General features: G+C 45.9%; 1 protein-coding gene across 1 annotated transcript in view; it reads left to right on the top strand.

Annotated features, from left to right (window-relative positions):
* The window catches only part of SETD4 (SET domain containing 4), a 70,099-nt gene that overhangs the window by 17,846 nt on the left and 29,440 nt on the right, over positions 1–22,813 (top strand). Inside the window, exons 5-7 of the mRNA XM_040338945.1 lie at positions 7,923–8,011; positions 15,967–16,396; positions 22,419–22,593. Coding sequence (XP_040194879.1) covers positions 7,923–8,011; positions 15,967–16,396; positions 22,419–22,593 — 694 coding nt within the window. The remainder of the gene's footprint in view (positions 1–7,922; positions 8,012–15,966; positions 16,397–22,418; positions 22,594–22,813) is intronic.

The raw sequence follows: 22,813 nt of genomic DNA, 5'->3' as shown, positions 1-22,813 counted from the left end.
CTGCAGTCCTAACTGAAGAAATTACATTTTGCTACAATGTTGTGTAGTGAGTGTACAGTTTGTATAACAGTGTAAATTTGCTGTCCCCTCAAAATAACTCAACACACAGCCATTAACATCTAAACCGCTGGCAACAAAAGTGAGTACACCCCTAAGTGAAAATTTCCAAATTGGGTCCAAAGTGTCAATATTTTGTGTGGCCACCATTATTTTCCAGCACTGCCTTAACCCTCTTGGGCATGGAGATCACCAGAGCTTCACAGGTTGCCACTGGAGTCCTCTTCCACTCCTCCATGACGACATCACAGAGCTGGTGGATGTTAGAGAATTTGCGCTCCTCCACCTTCCATTTGAGGATGCCCCACAGATGCTCAATAGGGTTTAGGTCTGGAGACATGCTTGGCCAGTCCATCACCTTTACCTTCAGCTTCTTTAGCAAGGCAGTGGTGGTCTTGGAGGTGTGTTTGGGGTCGTTATCATTGGTAGCAACCCGCCGTCCATGTTTTGCAAGTCAGCTTTACTCTCTCTTGGAAGACACGGACGGCGGGTTGCTACTAATTTTTATCAGCATCATCCTGACACCTGTTTGTACTCTATAGGTGTCTGACACTTAAAAGTATATTCTATGAAGGGTTAGCCACTATTGGCTCCCTCTTCACAAGTGTTTGGTACTATTGTCTATTCTTGTAAGTTCCTCAGTCTTGCTGATAAGTTCATGATGACCACCCCCGTCCTAAGTATTTTATAAGGAGATTGGGCATTACATAACGTTTAAGACATACGGATCCGTTGATTGGTGGATATGTCTGCCAGACCTGCCCATACATATTTTGCATTTTACATTTTATACCACTGCAAGCTCCTGAAGAAGCGCCTAAAGGCGTGCAACATGTAGAGTTTCCTCATCACGCCTCAACCACCAACCAGTCTTTTCCTTCAACTATTACCACCTGAATCAAATCAGTGTTGATCTTTTTGTATTGTGGTAACAATTGGTTGTGTTATGTGTTGTGAGTGCCGTGTAGATCAAACACCATGTTTAGTTTTAAAGTGGAGTTCGACCCATAAATATAACATTACATCAGTAGTTTTAAAAAAATGTCATTAGTCCTTTAAGAATTTATTTTTATTTTTTAGATGCCTTCAAAGTGTTGTTGCTAGGCAGAATAGTTAATCTTCCCTCTTCCTGCACCTAGGTGCTTACGCTTCCTAACCTACACCGCACAGACTCCTGGGAATGTAGTGGGTGTAACTTTCCAGGAGTCTGTGCACTGCCCAGTCTCAAAGAATCATGTGACTTGGACAGTACAGGTGCTGAAACCTGATCTGAAACATATTACACTGCTTGTGCAGCACTGAGCATGTGCGAGATCTGCAAGGCTGAAATCCAGGATGTCATACAGTCTGGCTTCATGATGCCCACACTTAAGATGGCCCCATTCAATTTCTATTTTATAAAGTGTCTAAATGCTGTAACAACCTAACAAAACGGACCTTAGTTTACAGACTAACTTTACTAGAATACATTAAGCTTGTGTATTACAGGGGTATTTATATTTAAAAAGTGAAATTGTGGCCGGAAGTCAGCTTTAACATGTTAGGCCAACAATGTTATTTTTAATCATGTTTAACCACTTGCCGCCCGCCACACGACTATGTACGTTGACAGAATGGCACAGGCAGGCAGATTGGCGTACATGTACATCCCTTCAAATCTGCCGCCCAGCGGGCGCGTGCCTTACGAGTGCGACCGCGGGTCCCGGGAACTCGATGTTCCTGGGAGTCCCGCAATTGCGGTTGGCAAGGGCAGAACAGGGGAATGCCTTTGTAAACAAGGCATTCCCCTATTCTGCCTAGTGACACTATCACTGATGACCGTTCCCCGTGATTGGGAACGGTCATCAGTGACGTGTCACGTGTAGCCACGCCCTCTAACAGTAAGAATCACTCCCTAGGGAACACTTAACCCCTGCAGCGCCACCTAGTGGTTAACCCTGTCACTGCCAGTGTCATTTTTACAGTAATCAGTGCATTTTTATAGCTGTAAAAATGACAATGGTTCCAAAATGGTGTCAAAAGTGTCCGATGTGTCCGCTATAATATCGCAGTCACGATAAAAATCGCTGATCGCCGCCATTACTAGTAAAAAAAAAATATATTAATAAAAAATGCCATAAAACAGTCTCCTATTTTGTAGAAGCTATAACTTTTGCGCAAACCAACTAATAAACGCTTATTGCGATTTTTTTTTTTTTACCAAAAATATGTGGAAAAAAAAAAATATATATATATATATATATATTTTTTGGGGGGATATTTATAATAGCAAAAAGTAAAAATGTTGCATTTTTTTTCAAAATTTTCGCTCCTTTTTTGTTAATAGCGCAAAAAAAAAAAAAAACGCAAAGTGATCAAATACCACCAAAAGAAAGCTCTTTTTGTGGGAAAAAAAGGACGTCGATTTTGTTTGGGAGCCACGTCGCACGACCGCGAAATTGTCAGTTAAAGCGACGCAGTGCCGAATCGCAAAAAGTGGCCTGGTCTTTGACCACCAAAATGGTTCGGGCTGAAGCGGTTAATACATTTTCTGACTTTTCTGCTTAAAATTATGGTGTGCATCTAAAGTCCATGGGGTAGATTCAGGTAGGGCTGCGCACTCTTACGGAGGCGCAGCGTACCGTTTTAACGCTACGCCTCTGTAAATTACTTGCGCTACGCTTCATTCACGAAGCAGTAGCTCCGTAATTTGCGCGGGCGCTCCGTAAAACTGGCCGGCGTAAGCGTGCGTAATTTAAATGATCCCGTAGGGGGCGTGGATCATTTAAATTAGGCGCGTTCCCGCGCCGAACGTAGTGCGCATGCTCTGTCGGGAAACTTTCCCGACGTGCATTGCGGTAAATGACATCGCAAGGACGTCATTTGCTTCAACGTGAACGTAAATGGCGTCCAGCGCCATTCACGATTCACTTACGCAAACGACGTAATTTTTAAAAATCGCGACGCGGGAACGACGGGTATACTTAGCAATGGCTGCCCCTGCTAATAGCATGAGCAGCCTTACGCAGAAACCGACGAAAGCAAACGGCGTAAAATGCGAACGCAGGGCGCGCGTACGGTTGTGAATCGGCGTGAGTATGCAATTTACATACGCTACGCTGATCACTACGGGAACGCCACCTAGCGGCCATCGTAAGAATGCAGCCTGCGATAACACGGCATAAGAGCCTTATGCCAGTCATATCTTAGGCTGCAGTCGGCGTATCGAGCTTTCTGAATACAGAAAAGTCGATACGCCGGCGCAAATTAGCAATTGCGCTGCGTATCTATGGATACACAGACGCAATTGCTTTCTGAATCTACCCCCATGTTTTTTGCTCTTACCAATATCCTCAGTTAGGACGTTGGCACGCTTTACTATTTTGTACCCACAACGCCATCTTGTGGTGATACATTAAACCCTAGTTTTCAAGTATAAAGTGTAGATACACAGGGCCAGATCCACGTACAGCGGGCTTAACTTAAATATTGGGATTTAAGTTACACCGCCGCAAAATTTCTACCTAAGTGCCCGATCCACAAAGCACTTACCTAGAAATTTTCAGCGGTGTAACTTAAATCCGTCCGGCGCAAGGCGGGCCCAATCTAATGGGGCGAGTCCCATTTAAATTAGGCGCGCTCCCGTGCCGGACGTACTGCGCATGCTCCCGACGCGATTTTCCCGACGTGCTTTGCGCAAAGTTACGTTGCGCCGAGTTTTGTGAATCGCGCCGAGTAAAAAAAGTTGCGTCGGGAAAAAAAAGAGATGCGGCGGGAAAAAAAAAAAAAAAAAAAAAAATTTGACAGCGTCGCGGGAAAGAATGGTCTACTTTTACAAGGTGTACTAACTTTACACTTTGTAAAAGGTACCCTATCTTTGCGTTTGCAAACTAACAACTTACGGAGACTTCACAAAGGGAAACCGCTTTGTGGATATCCGTAAGTGCTAATTTGCATACCCGAAGCGGAATTTCGACGAGAAATGCCCCCAGCGGCGGCCACGGTACTGCATCCTAAAATTTGACAGTGTAAAAGTATTACACCTGCCGGATCTTAGGGATATCTATGCGTAACTGATTTTGTGAATCAGCCGCATAGATAGAAACAGGGATACGACGGCGTATCAGTAGATACGCTTGCGTATCCCTTTTGTGGATCTGGCCCACACTCACCAGACTTTGTTGAAATAGGCTTGCAGGCCTCACAGACCTACTTTAAAATCCTTCAGGCAATTCCTTGGAGATCCTCCTCCCAGTGTTGGATATCGCTCCAAACGAGATGTCACCAGTGGATCAATAAAACAAACAAAAAAAAAAGACGAACTCCTCATAGTGTAAAATAGTTTATTAAAAGCCTCAAGGGCTAAAACAGTAAACAGATAAAAACCACAGTCTTAAAGTGATATTAAAGCTTCGCAATTTAAAAAAATAAAAATAACAATCATGTCATACTTACCTCCACTTTGCAGTTCGTTTTGCACAGAGTGGCCCTGATCCTCCTGTTCTGGGTTCCCACGGCAGCTGTCTCGGCTCCTCCCCACATTAGATAACCCCCTCTGGGAAGCTCTCTCCCAAGGGGGATACCTAAGGGCGCGCTCCTGTGGCATACACTCGGCATTCATCGACGCGTAGTGTATGACTCGGCCCCAGCCCCCCGGCGCTATTGGATTTGATTGACAGCAGCGGAAGCCAATAGCGCCCGGCGGGCGCGATCATCACCAATGGCGCCTGGCGGGCGTGATCACCGCCATGCACCCGCGGTCGCTCGTTACAGAGCGAGAACTGGGAGCTGTGTGTGTAAACACACAGCTCCCGGTCCTGTCAGGGGAGAAATGCCTGATTGTCTGTTCATACAATGTATGAACAGCGATTTGTCATTTCCCCTAATCAGTCCACCCCCTTCAGTTAGAACACACCCAGGGAACATACTTAACCCCTTCCTCGCCCCCTAGTGTTAACCCCAGTGTCATTTTTATAGTAATCAATGCATTTTTATAGCACTGATCGCTATAAAAATGCCAATGGTCCCAAAAATGTGTCAAAAGTGTCCGAAGTGTCCGCCATAATGTCGCAGTACCAATAAAAATCACTGATCGCAGCCATTACTAGTAAAAAAAAAATATTAATAAAAATGCCATAAAAGTATCCCCTATTTTGTAAACGCTATAACTTTTGCGCAAACCAATCAATAAACGCTTATTGCGATTTTTTTTTAACGAAAAATATGTAGAAGAATACGTATCGGCCTAAACTGAGGAAAAAAATAGTTTTTTTTATATATTTTTGAGGGATATTTATTATAGCAAAAAGTTCTGCAGCTCTGTTACCCGATCGCGGGACACCGGCGGACATCGAGTCCATGGGTCCCGCGGGCACAGTCACGGAGTGTGCGTCCACATAGAGGGAATTTTAAAGTGACGTAAATATACGTTACTCTGCCCAGCCATTGAAAAAATCATTTTGAATCTTGAATCGAGTTGCGAGGGCAAATCGATTCAGATTTTGACCAAATCGATTTTTTTGGATTATTTTTTTTCATAGGACCGGCGCTCCGTGGACTAGGAGAGGGAAAATATGATTAAGCACTAGATTTAGTGCGAAATGCGTCAGCTGCCCAGGTTTCTGTTTCGTTTGCTGTGACTTGTAGTGCTATTCCTAATTCAATAAAGGCAACCATTGTTCAGAGTGCGGCTGTCCAGAAACATCCTTTGTTCCTGCTCCGCGGACTAGGCCGAAGCTGCGGCCTCGTCTAAAAAATCCTGCCCGCAGTTCGCTGCATTCCTCTGAAAAGGCTGCGAGGCCGGGCGCCCGTTCGCGGCCTTTTCTCAGGATCGCGGCGAGCTGAGGGCAGGATTTTTTAGTCGGCCTAGTCCGCGGCCTTTTCCCAGGATTGCGACGGACTAGGCCGAAGCCGCAGCCTCGCCTAAAAACTTAGGACCGCAGGTTTTTTTGGGGCCAAAGTCGCCCAGCTCTAGTAGCTATTAGGGCAAAAAACATATTTCTTCTTTTTTCGATATAGTAAGTAGGTAGCTCAGGGACAGGACTTTAGAAATTAGAAACGGGCAGCACACAAACATGAAATTGACTCTCACAGTGATACTGACAGCAGTGTGCAGCAGCACAGATCCTCAACACAACATGTCCCCTCCTGAGTCACAGTGACAGTCTCTCTCCACACCAGGTGGTCCCTCCACCCCAAACAGCATTGACAGTCTTGCTCCCGACTTGCCTTGCTCCCATCCCTCAGATCCGCACACGAGGCTCCGTCCACTCCACTTGGCTCCCTTGCACCATGACATCACACGACACTCACAGGCACCACCTCCACCAGTCTCGTCCCCTGCCGGCACAGACTGAAGTTGGAAGAAGGCACTTGGACGGTCTCGGCTGCCTCCGGACCAGAACTGGGCATGTGCAGTTCCGAGCAGAGTGTCGCAGTCATATTTTTTACTGGCAACCTCTTCTCTTACTGGCATTTACTGGCAGAAGAAAATTGACCATTTTTCTACTGGCTGCCAGTAAAAATACTGGCGGTTGGCAACACTGGGTTTTATAGAGCCAGTAGGAATTAGGGCCTCTTCACATTACACCGCTGAATAAACGGATAAAAAATGGGTTTTCTGGATGCCTATTACCTAGTATGCACCTGTAAGGCCTCGTCCGCGGACCGTTTTCATCGGACATGTCCGCTCGGAGTTTTCAGTCTGATGGTTGTACACACCATCAAACCGAAATCCGCGCAGACAGGATACGCGGTGACGTGGCCGCGCTGTCGCGGCAACGTGCGTGACCCTGGAAGGTCAATGCTTGCACGCATGCGTCGAATCACTTTGACGCATGAGATGGCTTTCGGCCAAGCGGACATGTCCGGTAAGTCGTACAGACGACCGAACATGTCCGACGAACAGGCTTCCAGCGGACATGTTTCTTAGCATGCTAAGAAACATTCACCCGCTGGAAACCTGTCCGATCCGCCGGAAAATTGTCCGGTCGGCCGTACACACGACCGAACATGTCTGCTGAAACTGGTCCGTGTACGAGGCCTAAAACGTGTAAAAAAAAATGCACCAAAAACGCAAAGCAGGTGTGTTTCTCATGAGTTTTTGCCACAATTTTGGTAAAAAAAACGCAGCAAAAACGTTTTGGTCCTCTGTAAAAATAAAGGGCCAGATTCATATAGGAGAGCGGCGGCGTAACGTATCGTAGATACGTTACACCGCCGCAATTTTTCATCGCAAGTGCCTGATTCACCAAGCACTTGCGATGAAAACCTACGCCGGCGGCCTCTGCGCATGCTCCGTTTCCGAACTCCCGCCGTGCATTGCGCGCCGTGACGTCATTTTTTCGAACGGCGACGCGCATAGCGTAATTCCGTATTCCCGGACGGCTTACGCAAACGACGTTGATTTTTACATTTCGACGCGGGAACGACGGCCATACTTTAGACAGCAATACGCTTGCTGACGAAAGTTAGGGCAGCTAAAACGACGACTAACTTTGCGACGGGAAACTAGACTAGCGGCGACATAACGAACGCGAAAATCCGTTGTGAATCGCCGTAACTCCTAATTTGCATACCCGAAGCTGGTTTACGACGCAAACTTCCCCCAGCGGCGGCCGCGGTATTGCATCCTAAGATCCGACAGTGTAAAACAATTACACCTGTCGGATCTTCTGGCTATCTATGCGTAACTGATTCTATGAATCAGTCGCATAGATAGAAACAGAGATACGACGGCGTATCAGCAGATACGACGGCGTATCTCCACTGTGAATCTGGCCAAAGATCATAACGAACCTCAAACAGCTATTTGTATTTGATAAACTCTGACATAGGAAGCCAAGATGGCTTATACAATCTCAGCCAATCTCCTTGTCTCTTCTCAGCCAGGAGATCTGATCATTTCTTTGCCGGAGTCCTGTCTTCTTACCACCGACACGGTCCTGGAAAGCTACCTTGGAGATTATATCAGAAGGTTGGTATTATAATGGCAAATCTGCGTTTTTTTTTAAATTCCTTGTAAATGTGACATTTGGGTTTTCCAGTGTGCAAAGTTCCACCTCCTCGGTGTAAATGTGCGGTTGCAGCTGATGGGAGTGAACTCTTTCCATCCACAACTCCTAGAGCAGTAGATGCCGACTGGTGACATCACAGTTCTATAGGTTGTCTGCCTGCACATTTGCACTGAGGAGTTGGAGCTTTGGGGCCAGATCCACAAAGAAGTTACGCTGGCGTATCTATTGATACGCCGCGTAACTTCTAGGTTGCTCCGGCGTATCTTTGTTTTGTATCCACAAAACAAGATACGCCTGAAGCTGGGCTAGATCCGACTGGCGTACGTCTTAGTATGCCGTCGGATCTAAGGGGCATATTTACGCTGGCCGCTAGGTGGCGTTTCCGTCGATTTCCGCATCGAGTATGCAAATTGGCTAGATACGCCAATCCACAAACGTACGTCCGGCCGGCACATTTTTTTACGTCGTTTCTGTAAGGCTTTTTTCGGCATAACGTTACTCCTGCTATATGAGGCGTAGCCAATGTTAAGTATGGACGTCGGGCCAGCGTAAAATTTTCCGTTGTGTACGTCGTTTGCGTAAAACGTTCGCGAATAGGGCTTTGCGTAGAATGACGTTCACGTCGAAAGCATTGGCTTGTTGCGGGTTAATTTGGAGCATGCGCACTGGGATACCCCCACGGACGGCCGCATGCGCCGTTCAGAAAAAACGTCATTTACGTCGGGTCAAGATGTATTGACATAAAACACGCCCACATCTTATCTATTTGACTTGCGCGCCCTTACACCGACACAGTTACACTACGCCGCCGTAACTTACGGCGCAAATTCTTTCAGGATACGGAAAATACACTGAAAGTTACGGCGGAGTAGTGTATCTGAGATACGCTACGCCGGACGGAAAAATGCGCAGAGGTACGTGGATCTGGCCCTTGGCGTCTACATCTCTGTTGCTACATGGCCGCATATGAAAAAAAAAAAGGCATTTATGTTGCAATTTAAGCTAAAATGTGTGCAGGCTAAGACCCGGTTCACACAGGGGCGGCACAACTTTGGGGGCGACTCGGCAAGGCGATCTCAAGACGACTTCAGAAGCGACTTGCAAAATGACTTCGGTTTTGAAGTCAATGCAAGTCGCCCCCAAAGTCGTGCAAGAACCTTTTTCTAAGACGGAGCGACTTGAGTCGCTTCTATTAGAATGGTTCCATTGAACAGAGCGGAGCGCGACTTGTCAGGCGGCTGAGTCGCCTGACGAGTCACCCCGTGTGAACCGACTTTCCATCTATTAAATCTTCTGCCTTGTTTTAACTTTAAGGGCCAGTTCACACCAGACGCAGTTCCGTACAGTTCTGTGCGCTTTTTTTCTGCACAAAATGCATGCAAAGGGCTAGATTCAGATACAAGATACAACGGCGTATCTCCTGATACGCCACCGTATCTCTGAGTGCGGTCGGTCGTATCTATGCGCCTAATTCAGAGAATCAGTTACGCATAGATATCCCTAAGATCCGACAGGTGTAAGTGTCTTACACCGTCGTATCTTAGGCTGCATTTTCAGGCTGGCCGCTAGGTGGCGCTTCCGTATGTTTACGCAAGGAATATGCTAATTAGGTAGATACGGCGATTCAGAAACGTACTTTCGGCCGGCGCAATTTTTTACGTCGTTTACGTTAGGCTTTTTTTCGGCGTATAGTTACCCCTGCTATATGAGGCGTAGCTAATGTTAAGTATGGCCGTCGTTCCCGCGCCGAGTTTTGAAATTTTACGTCATTTGCGTAAGTCGTTCGCGAATAGGGCTGTACGTCATTTACGTTCACGTCAAATCCAATACGTCCTTGCGGCGTACTTTAGAGCAATGCACACTGGGATATTTTACAGTCGGTGCATGCGCCGTTCAAAAAAAACGTAAAAAACGCGGGGTCAAGTTAAATTTAAATACAACACGCCCCCAACATCCCCATTTAAATTAGGCGGCCTTACACCGCAACACATACGTTACGTGGCCGTAACTAAGGGCGCAAGTTCATTCTGAATACAGAACTTGCGCCCAAAGTTACAGCGGCAAAAAGATCCGCTGATCTTTCTGAATCTGGCCCACAGTGTTTTCCATGTATTTCAATGGCTCTAGTTCACACCATGCTGTCAGTTTCTGCACCGGAAACTGACCGGAAACTCATACCTCCCAACTTTTTGAGATGGGAATGAGGGACACCTATCAGCAAAAGTAGGCAGTGATAGGACACACCCCTTGCCACACCCCCTTAAAGGAGAATTGCACAAAAAATACAAGATTGCAACCCACAAGTGCTTTTTTTTACCACTACTATTCCCTTATATTGGCTTTTGGAATTTACAAATGCAGCAATTTAAAAATCAGATGAAAGGTTTAGCACTGGAAAACCCCTTTTGATAGATAAAAAGTGCATTTTATATACATCTATATAGATCAGACCAAAATGAGGGACAAATGAGGAGGAAAGTGGGACAGAGGGACATTGCTCCAAATCAGGCATAGTTGGGAGCTATGCGGAAACTGACTGCATGGTGTGAACCAAAGCCATTGGAATACATGGAAAAACACTGTGGCCCGGATTCAGATACAATTGCGTATCTATCGGCGGTCGTAACGTATCTCAGATACATTACGCCGCCGTAACTTAGGGCGCAAGTTCTGTATTCAGAAAGAACTTGCGCCCTAAGTTACGGCGGCGTAGTGTAAATGTGTCGGCGTAAGCCCGCCTAATTCAAATGTGGATGATGTGGGCCTGTTTTGTTCAAATTAATTGTGACCCCACGTATTTGAAGTTTTTTACGAACGGTGCATGCGCCGTCCGTGAATGTTTCCAAGTGCGCATGCTCCAAATTACGCCGCAAACTGTCAATGCTTTCGACGTGAATGTAAACAACGTAAAATACGACGCTGTTCGTGTGTTTCCGACGTCCATACCTAACATGACTTACCCCTGCTTTATGAGGGGTAACCTTACGACGGAAAAAGCCTTATGCAAACGACGTAAAAAAATGCGCCGGGCGGACGTACGTTTCTGAATCGGCGTATCTACCTCGCGTAAATCAAGGAAGCGCCACCTAAATATGCAGCCTAAGATACGACGGTGTAAGACTTACGCCGGTCGGATCTTAGGGAAATCTATGCGTATCAGGCGCATAGATACGATCCCGCACACTCAGAGTTACAACGGCGTATCCGGAGATACGCTGTCGTTACTCCTATCTGAATCCGGGCCTGTGCATGCATTTTTAGTGCAGAAAAAATGCGCACGGAACTTTACAGAACTGCGTCTGGTGTGAACTGGCCCTAAAGATTTTTTTCTGCCAGTAAGTCCCTTATACAGCCCACTTCCTATTTCTGCAGCATATTTGGCAAGTACAGAATCACAGTATATATAAAATAATATGCAAAGTGGTTGGAGGGAAGCTTCAGAATGGCAAAGATGTTTTTACAAATTATGTGTGCAGACTGCAGTTCCTCTTTAATGGAAAGCATCATTTTAAAGTAGGTTTATTGTTTGGCCTTTCCTTCTGCTTTCTTAAATCACTTTACTGCAAGAGTCTTTGGCCCCTTCCACACAGGGTTGTCCATCAGCTTTATGGCAATAAAACCTCTTTGGGTTTGGGTTGCTGCCTTTTTGGTACAGACTTATGGTTGTTTCCATGTGTAGACTTAGAAAAGTAGGAAGAAAGGTGTCCAAAATTGTAAGGTGGGTTAAAAATTGTTTATTGAAAGTAGCAACAAGTACATGGAACCAGCGCATATTGAGGGGAAGGACTCCCCCTTGCAACCACAGCTGTCATTGTGTCAGTCCGCTCTCTGATACCACGCAAAAATATAACTTTTTTCCATTTAATAGAATGCAACAGCCCTGAAGAAGGGGGAGTCCTTTACCCTGAAACACATTGGCTTAACCACTTAAGCCCCGGACCATTTTGCAGCTAAATGCCCAGGCCAGGTTTTGCGATTCGGCACTGCGTCGCTTTAACAGTGCGACGTGGCTCCCAAACAAAATTGGCGTCCTTTTTTCCCCACAAATATAGCTTTCTTTTGGTGGTATTTGATCACCTCTGCGGTTTTTATTTTTTTCGCTATAAACAAAAATAGAGCGACAATTTTGAAAAAAAATGCAATATTTTTTACTTTTTGCTATAATAAATATCCCCCAAAAACATATATCAAATTTTTTTCCCCTCAGTTTAGGCCGATACGTATTCTTCTACATATTTTTGGTAAAAAAAAAATCGCAATAAGCGTTTATCGATTGGTTTGCGCAAAAGTTATAGCGTTTACAAAATAGGGGATAGTTTTATTGCATTTTTATTAAATTTTTTTTTTTTGTTACTATTGGCGGCGATCAGCGATTTTTTTCGTGACTGCGACATTATGGCGGACACTTCGGACAATTTTGACACATTTTTGGGACCATTGTCATTTTCACAGCAAAAAATGCATTAAAATTGCATTGTTTATTGTGAAAATGACAGTTGCAGTTTGGGAGTTAACCACAGGGGGCGCTGTAGGAGTTAGTGTTCACTTAGTGTGTGTTTACAACTGTAGGGGGGTGTGGCTGTAGGACTGACGTCATCGATCCTGTCTCCCTTATAAAAGGGATCACTCGATCGATACGCCGCCACAGTGAAGCACGGGGAAGCCGTGTTTACATACGGCTCTCCCCGTGCTTCAGCCTCGGGGGCGATCGCGACGGAGCAGCGATAAACGAATAGCTGCGCCGTCGTCCCGGATCGCTCCCCGAGGGAAGCCGCACGCAGCGGGGGGGGGGGGGGGGTTGTCCCGATCGGACCCCCCACCCGCTAGAAGGCAAGGACGTATATATTTTTTTGGGCACCGGGTGCTCCTTCCTATTTTTCCAGCTTGTTGCCTGCAGCCTGTCAAAGTTTAAAGCCCTGTACACACGGCTGGGATTCTCGTCAGGAAAAAAACATTGTTTCTCTTATCGTCCTCGTTTTTTTTACACTACTTGGGGACGTCCCACTTGTCAAGACTTGAGAAGGCTGTGTCTGTCCATAGACGATGAGAGAAAATAGGATATATTTGTACTCACTGTAAAATCCTTTTCTCTGTCGTCCATGGACGGACACAGCACCCACCCCTCCTTTTTAGGTTTGTACTGCTTGTTACAAACTGAGGCTGCATGCTGCAGGGAGGAGGGTTATGTCCGGAGGGACCGCCCCCTGGGCGGGGCTGTTCAACTCTGTTAAAGTAACATGTATTTAATTATCTAACATGTTCTGCCTAGTCCTCTCCTGTGAACAGGAACATAACCCACTTGTCAAGACTTAAAAAGGCTGTGTCCGTCTATGGACGAGAGAGAAAAGGATTTTACGGTGAGTACAAAAAATCCTATTTTTTCCTGACAAGATTCCTGGCAAGATATTTGCGCTGGCCGAGTGTACACACGTACGATTCAAAAGAACCGCCATTTTTTTGAATGGCACGAACGCGGTGATGTCATCGACTACGACGAGCTTGCACTCGTCACATTCGATGCCGTCGCCGCCATCTTGCTTCACCCTACCTATGCTTTGGAAGCTACCGCGCATGCGTCAAAGTCATTTTGAGAATGCGCGGGTTTCCATGGAGGCAGGTAAGTGTACACACACTCGGGTTTCTCGGCAGGAAAACACTGCTGAGAATTACGACGAGAAAATAGAGAGCAGGTTCTCTATTTTTCTCGTCTAGATTCTGGGCAGTTTTCTCGACAAGAAACCTCAAAGCCTCGTACACACGCTCGGTTTACTCGGCAAGAAAGCTCTGCCAGCAGTTTTCTTGCTGTTTCTGGCCGAGAAAACCTTGCGTGTGTATGAGGCTTAAAGTGACACTAAAGGCAAGATTTTTTTTGTTTAAAAATAACAAACATGTTATACTTACCTCCGCTGTGCAGCTCGTTTTCCACAGAGTGGCCCCGATCCGTGTCTTCTGGAGTCCCTCGGCGGCTGTCTCTGCTCCTCCTTGCAAAAGCTTTCCACGTTCATGGGAGCTCCCTCGCTTTTGCGAGCACGCTCCCGTGATACAGCGGCGGCCATAGCAGCCGACTGTATTACTCGGCCCCGCCCCCTGGCGCGCCGCGTCATCCGCTGTGATTGACAGCAGCGCCAGCCAATGGCTGCGCTGCTATCAATCCACCCAGCCTAGCCAATCAACGGCCAGACTGGGAACCGAATAGGAAGACGAGAACGCGCACGGGACTTTCGAGTGGAGAGGTAAGTAAAACGGGGGCTCGGTTATCAGATGTTTTTTTAAGGTAAAAAAAATGTTACCTTTACAACCCCTTTAAGGCAAGCTACGGCAGTTCGAGGAGCTCCTTGATTCCAAACTTAACTTAAAGAGGAACTGCAGTCTGCTCATCTAATTTGTAATAAAAACATTTTTACCACTCTGAAGCTTCCCTCCAACCACTTTGCATATTATTTTATATATACTGTAATTCTGTACTTGCCAAATATGCTGCATCTCTCTCCACTGAGTCTGGCTGCAACCATTTTAACTGTGGGCAGCTGTAGTTGCTGCCTGTTCACTTCCTGTATTTACACAGACACACAGAGGCATACCTCCAGCTCTGCAGCTTTCATTGGCCCTCATATGACTCAGCCTTCCTCCCTTCCTGGCAAACTCTCACCAGAGTGAGGGAGAGCTGTGTATGATGTCATAAGCCTAGGCTTTTTACCAGACAAGAAACAGGAAGATGGACTGCATAAGGTATTTACTAGCCTCCTGGGCGGTGTTCCCGAGTCTGACTCGGGGTGAGATTTTTGGGCTACGATCGGTAACCCCGAGTCAGACTCGGGCTCGCCTCGCTGGATGTACAGGGAATTTTACTTACCTTGTCCCTGGATCCAGCGATGCCACCGCGCTGTGTGAGCGAGCAGGACCTCGCTCGATTCACACAGTGCCTCCGTGTGACGCCGATCTCCGTTCCCTGCGACGTTACGACGCACGGGGACGGAGAACGGCGCCAAATTCAAAAAAGTAAATAAACACCTTACATACAGTATACTGTAATCTTATAGATTACAGTACTGTATGTAAAAAAAACACACCCCCCCTGTCCCTAGTGGTCTGTCCTGTGTCATGCATGTCATTTTATATAATAAAAACGTTTCTTTCTCCCTGCAAACTGTAGATTGTCCATAGCAACCAAAAGTGTCCCTTTATGTCAAAAATAGTTTTAGATCAGCAAAAAAACAGCGATAATAAATTATAATCACTTGCAGAATTGTGCGATAGCGATTTGTGGGGAAATTCGTCATAAAAAAAAAAAAATAATGACAGCGACAATTCTGCAACTGAGCAAATTTCAGTGATTTTGATTTGATTACATTATTGAATAATTTTTATTATAATTATATTATTATTTGTTATAATTATTTATAATTATTTATTATATTATAATTTATAATTTTGTTTTTAAAAAAATGTCATACCCGGGATGCCTATTAGAAGCTTGTTTGGTCAGATTTAAGTGAGTTATTTCTAAAAATGACAGACCTACAATATAAAACGCCAAATTTCCTTGCAAATAATGGTACCGCTTTCAGCATGTTTTTTCTGAAAGAATCATACCGCCAGGGAGGTTAACAGAAAAAAATAGTTTTACTATCCAAAGTTAAAACAACAACAAGGGCAGAAGACTTAATAGATGGAAAGATGAAAAAATGACTGAAGTTCCGCTTTAATCTGCAAGTGGGCCTGGGAGCCACTGCAGCCTGGAGCTCTACTACCTCCTTCCCTTCTGCTATTGTACAGCAAATTTTCTTTCCCCATGCCCACCATCGCTATGCCTTCTGGCAATATGGATGGGTTTACTCAAAAGTGGAAGTACATTTTAAGCTGCAATATTCAAATAATTACATGTTTACTAAATATATTTTGTCATTATGCTTAGGTGGCGTCCCCCTGTCTCCCCTTTGTTGGCGTTGTGCACTTTCTTAGTCGTAGAGAGATACACCGGTGACCGGTCCCTGTGGAAACCATATCTAGATGTATTACCCAGCAGGTATGACTGCCCAGTTTATTGGGATCCAGAAATAGTGATGCTCCTTCCAGAACCTGTCCGACAAAAAGCCGAGCAGCAGAGGAGCGTCGTTCAGGAGTTCTACTCTTCCCATGTGTCGTTCTTCAGATCCCTGCAGTCCTTGTTTCAGGAGAACGCCGAGAGTATCCTGACCTATGACGCTGTGCGCTGGGCCTGGTGCGCAGTCAACACTCGTACAGTTTATATGAAACACGCACAGAGAGACTGCTTTTCTTCTGAACAGGATGTGTATGCATTGGCACCATTCTTAGATCTACTGAACCACAGCCCTGGTGTGCAGGTAGGATCCCGCATATTTCCACAGCTTGTTTACCAGTCATTGGTTCTGGTTTACCCAGTAGGCATATCCAACTCTTTAAAGCGGAGTTCCGGACACATATTGATCCGAGCATAATGCATTATTACATTAAAAAACGATTAAATATGTTTAACCACTTGCCCCCCTTCCTGTCCTGGACATTTTTTAGCTTTCAGCGCTGTTTCACTTTGAATGACAATTGCGCGGTCATACAACACAGTACCCAAACTACATTTTTATCATTTTCTTCCCACAAATAGAGCTTTCTTTTGGTGGTATGTGATCACCTCTGTTTTTTTGTTTTGTTTTTGCGATATAAACAAAAAAACAACAACGTCAATTTAAAGAAAAAAAGTGATGGGCACTGATAGGCAGCACTGGATGGGAAGCATTGATGAGGAGCTACTGACAGGCACTGATTGGCTCTTTGATGGGGCACTGATAGTCATTACTGATAGGGCACTGATTGGCACTGTTATGGGCACTGATCGCACTGTTGTGGGCACGGAAAGGCATTTATTAGGGGACAGGCTGGCAGGTGTTGGGCACTGATTGGCACCTTTTGATGGGGGCTGTGCTGATAATCAATGTGCTGATTATCAGCACAGACCCCCCCCCCCCTTCTGACAGGGAGAGCCGATGAAAGTCTCTCCCTGTCAGCGAGAACCAGCACTTCCTGGTTCGCACGTAGATCAGCTGTGATTGGTCACAGCTGATCACGTAGTAAGAAGCCTCCGTCAGAGGCTTCATACCACGATCTGAGTTGCTGTGTCAGACTGAAACACAGCACCTACGATCTCCGCACTGCGCGCCCCAACCGGGCGTGCACCGCATGTGATATCCTGATCATGTTATATGACATCCGGTCAGGATATCACAACCACTTTGCCGCCGTCATTCTGCTATATGGCGGGTGGCAAGTGGTTAATAGTGGATGTTGATAAATAGGTAGATTCAGGTAGGGGCGCGCTAATTTGCGGCGGCGTAGCCTAGCGTGTTTACACTACGCCGCCTTAAGTAAGAGAGGCAAGTTTGTGATTCTCAAAGCACTTGCTTCCTTACCTAGGGCGGCGTAGTGTAAACGCGGCGGGCGTAAGGGCGCCTAATTCAAATGGGTTGGAGGGGGGCGTGTTTAATGGTAATGAGGCTTGACCTCACGTTTTTGAATTTTTTTTGGCTACTGCGCATGCGCCGGGTGCCTACATTTCCCAGTGCGCATTGCGGCTAAGTACGCCGTACAGGCCTATTGATTTCGACGTGGACGTGAACGACGTAACTCCCGATTCGCAGACGACTTACGCAAACGACGTAAAAAAATTCGAACCTCGCGGCAGGAACGGCGGCCATACTTTAACATTGTTATTCCACCTAATAGGTGGAATAACTTTAGGCCTCCTAAGGCCTTACGGAAACGGCGTAAATCGACTGTGGCGGCCGGGCGTACGTTCGTGAATCGGCGTACAAACTAATTTACATAATCTACGCCGACCGCAATGGAAGTGCCACCTAGCGGCCTTCCGAAAAATTGCAATCTAAGATAGGACGGCGCAAGCCGTCGTATCTTAGATATGTTTAAGCGTATCTCTGTTTGAGCATACACTTAAACATACGTCGGCGTAGATTCTGAGTTAGGCCGGCTTATCTACAGATAAGTCGGCCTAACTCTTACTGAATCTACCTAAAAATATTTATTTTATACTCACAAGTTTGTACATCCTCTTCTGCCCATTGCCATCATGATTGTGTGCATGTGAAGCCCAATCGATACCTCTTCCGGGATTAGCGATGGAGAGGTGCATGCTGGGTAACAACCATCATGCACCTCTCGATCTCGCACATGTGCGATTCACCGGCGTCCGTAGCGCCAATTGTTTCTAAAGTTGCCCACAGACTCCTGGGAAATGATGACTCACATTGCCATCATGATTGTGGGCATGTGAAGCCCAATAGATACCTCTTCCGGGATTAGCAATGGAGAGGTGCATGCTGGGTAACAACCATCATGCACCTCTCGATCTCGCACATGTGCGATTCACCAGCGTCCGTAGCGCCGATTGTTTCTAAAGTTGCTCACAGACTCCTGGGAAATGATGACTCACATTTCCCAGGAGCACAGGCGAGCGAAGTGACGAGGAGTGATGCGGACCAAGAAGTGGCAGATTAGGAGGACTACATAGCAACAGGGCATTTCTGGTAAGTATATAAAAAAAAAAATTTCCCCCCAAATGTTTATTTTATAGGTTTAAAGGTGTGTAATTATATAAAAAAATAAATTCAGGTTGGAACGCCACTTTAGGGATAGATCTACACTGGTGTTTGCATGGTACCAAGCCACGTCTGTTTTGATTGGGGGCTGAGGTGCCCCACTCCCCATCCGCTGCCTTTTGTGTTCAGTGACTGTTTTGCTGAGCACATTGCATGGCACCTGAATGGGAACAAATCCACTATTTAGTGAGCCCTAAATCCAGCAGACAGGAGGGCTTCTCTGCTTTCTGTTTGGGGGTCACTAAACACAGCCAGAGACAGACAAGGTCCTTATACACCTTTCCTAATTCAAGCAAGAGAAAGAACATTTTTAATGATGACATCATCAGAGTGTGACTGTCTCCTTTCATGCAAGTTCATAGAGCAGTGCATAAGAGCACCGTGACCACCCAGAAATTATCTGTACTCAGGGAACTGCAATCTGATTGGCTTTCATGGGCTTTGTAATTAACTTTGTTATTCTGCACAAAAGGTACAGAGATCCTCCCTGATCCTCCTCAGCTAACGTGTTTTACCCAAATAGGGCTTAGTCTTAGACCTCTATGACTAAGCCCTGTCTGGATAAAAGTTAGAGAGTGCGGAGTGTCTGGGTTGACTTTCTGTATCTTTTGTGTGGATCAATAAAGATTATTTCCGCTGATGTCATTGGCAGTGCGGTCAGATATTTTGGGCCAGATTCTCAAAGAGATACGACGGTGTATCTCCTGATACATCGTCGTATCTCTGAGTTAGGCCGGTCGTATCTATGCGACTCATTCATAGAATCAGTTACGCATAGATATGCCTAAGATCCGACAGGTGTAACTGTGTTACACCGTCGGATCTTAACTGCATTTTAAAAATGGCCGCTGGGGGCGTTCTCGCTGATTTACGGCGAGGATATGTAAATCAGCGAGATACGCCAATTCACGAATGTACGCGGGCCCGACGCAGTCACTTTACGTCGTTTACGTAAGCGTTTTCCCGGCGTATACTTACCCCTGCTTCTATGAGGCACAGCCAATGCTAAGTATGGCCGTCGTTCCCGCGTCAATTTTTTTTTCTTTTACGTTGTTTGCGTACGTCGATTCTCCAAATCGCTGGACGCAAGTTACGCTCACGTCGAAACCAATGACGTCCTAGTGACGTCATTGGGAGTAATGCACGCCGGGAAAATTCGCGGACGGCGCATGCGCATTTAAATCGGCGCAGGGACGCGCCTGATTTAAATACTACACTTTCCCTAGCCGCGGAATTTGAATTCCGCCGGGGGATTTACGATCCGTCGCCGCAAGTTTTGAGGTAAGTGTTTTGTGAATTACCTACTTGCCTCAAAAACTTGCGGCGGCGGATCTTAAATCACATAGGTTACGCGGATCTAAAGATCCGCTAACCTATGTGAATCTGGCCCTTTGTGTGTACATGTGCAGAGCATGGACATGCTCCATTTGACTGGCACCTATACTCACACACAGGCAGATACAGGTCTGAAAAGTGACAGTTTTCTTTACTTTTTTTTTTTAAATAATGCAGCGTACACACGACCCTTTTTCATGACGAGAAAAATGCAATTTTTAACATTTTTTTTTAGAACCTGCTCTATTTTTTCTCGTCGTTTTTCACATCGTTCTTTTAATTCTTGTCGTGAAAAATGGTCGTGTGTAGGCTTTAATGAGGGGGGAAAAAACACGCATGCTCAGAAGCAAGTTATGAGACGGGGAAATTAGCAAAAGCAGCCCAAAGGGTGGTGCCATTCGAATGGAACTTTCCCTTTATAGTGCCGTTGTATCGAAGCAGTACTTACCGTTTTAGAGAGCGATCTTCTCCGCCGCTTCCGGGTATGGGCGTTCCTATTTGATTGACAGGCTTCCGATGTTCGCATACATCGCGTCACGAGTAGCCGAAAGAAGCCAAACTTCGGTGCGGCTCTATACGGCGCCTGCGCACCGACGTTCGGCTACTTTCGGAAAATCGTGACGTGATGTATGCGACCGTCGGAAGCCTGTCAATCAAATAGGAACGCCCATACCCGGAAGCGGCGGAGAAGATCGCTCTCTAAAACGGTAAGTACTGCTTCGATTAAAAAAAAAACACCCGATTCCCCTTGACAAAACGAGCATCAATCTAATGTTAAAAATTTACTTTTTGGGTGAACCTCCACTTTAAGCTAGTGCATTGTTGGTTCACTTACCTTTTCCTTCAATTTCCCTTCTAACTGATTTTTTTCTTTGTTTTCTTTGTCTGAATTTCTCACTTCCTGTTCCTCCTCAGTAAGGTGTTCAGTAAACTGTTCTAAATGACTCTCCACCTCTCGGATGATGGTGGAAAGCTTACTGAGGAGAAACAGGAAGTGAGAAATTCAAACAAAGAAAAAAAACATTTAGAAGGGAAATGGAAGGAAAAGGTAAGTGAACCAACAATGCACTAGCTTAACGGAACCTATTTAGAAAATAAAAAACAAACCTTTACAACCCCTTTAAGAGGAATCACAACAAATCACGTTGAGAAAAACGTTGTTTTTTTTTCATACCATGAATAACGGTCGTGTGTACGCGGCATTACAGTTATGCAGAACATAGACGGTGCAGATTTTTTTCCTGAACCATAGGATTCCCCCATCAACACTGCTGACATGGGAATCCCTCCTGCCAAGCAATTGTCTGCTCCCGATGAGGGGGCGGGCGGGGGAAGCCATCCCTGCCAGGAGAAGACAGTTAGCCAGATTCAGATAGACTGGCTTAATTTTGAGGCGGCGTAGCATATCGCATATACGCTACGCCGCCGTAAGTCAGAGAGGCAAGTTCTGTATTCACAAAGCACTTGCCTCCTAAGTTACGGAGGCGTAGCGTAAATGGTCCGGCGTAAGCGCACCTAATTCAAATGATGAACAGGGGGGCGTGTTTTATGTTAATGACTAGTGACCCGACGTGATTGACGTTTTTAACGAACAGGGCATGCGCCGTTCGTGAACATATCCCAGTGTGCATTGCTCCAAAGTACGCCGCAAGGACGTATTGGTTTTGACGTGAACGTAAATTACGTCCAGCCCCATTCACGAACGACTTACGCAAACGACATAAAATTTTCAAAATTCGACGCGGGAACGACGTCCATACTTAACATTGGCTGCGCTTCCTAATAGCAGGAGCAGCCTTACGACGAAAACGACGTAAGCAAACGACGTAAAAAACTACCGCCGGGCGCATGTACGTTCGTGAATCGGTGTAAGTATGTAATTTGCATACTGTACGCTGACATCTATGGGAGCGCCACCTAGCGGCCAGCGTCAGAATGCACCCTAAGATACGACGGCGTAAGAGACTTATGCCAGTCGTATCTTAGGCTAAAGTCGGCGTATCTAGCTTTCTGAATACAGAAAGTAGATACGCCGGCGCTACTTGGCAATTACGCGGCGTATCTATGGATACGCCGGCGTAATTGCTCTCTGAATCTACCCCAGTGATTTTTGCTAGCGATAATCACAAGTAAATTCAGCAGGCTGGTTGTATCCAAGTTGATTGATCAATCGATCGGTAGCCTGCTCACACACGGTTGGAATCTCAGCCAGTTCCTGCTGAACCGGCCAAGATTCGAACCGTCTATGGTCGGCCTTCGTCTTTTTTTGAGCATCACATGTGGGATGAGACTCTTTCACAGGGGGAGGAGAGCAGCCTTCCAAGCCTCCCTGTCATGGATGAACGTCAAGCTTTTGTGACCGGCAAAGGTACTTAATTTACTTTCTATAATTTGTTCCATTCAGGTGGAAGCTGCATTTAATGAGAAGATCAGACGTTATGAGATCAGGACTAAAGTGAAGTATAGGAAGTATGAACAAGCATTTATTTGCTATGGACCCCATGATAATCAGCGACTTCTGCTAGAATACGGATTTGTGGCGGCTCATAATCCCCATCAGAGTGTCTATGTGACTCCAGGTAAGAGGATGCCAGGGCTGGATCTTCTGGCCTAATATAAACAACACAGGATGGGGCATTTACTAAAGGCAAATAGCCTCTAAACTTTGGAAGTGCCGTTTCACTTGGTTTCCCAGAGTGTAATAAATGTGGTAAGCTCTGCTGATTTCCATCATCCAATCATGTTCAAGCAAAAATGTTCCTTGCACCCGATTGGGTATTTTTTACAAAGTGAAGCTTT

This window comes from Rana temporaria, chromosome 2, assembly GCF_905171775.1.
Source record: "Rana temporaria chromosome 2, aRanTem1.1, whole genome shotgun sequence".
In the NCBI taxonomy this organism is placed as follows: Eukaryota; Metazoa; Chordata; class Amphibia; order Anura; family Ranidae; genus Rana; species Rana temporaria.
This window is presented reverse-complemented; position numbering and strand designations above follow the sequence as displayed.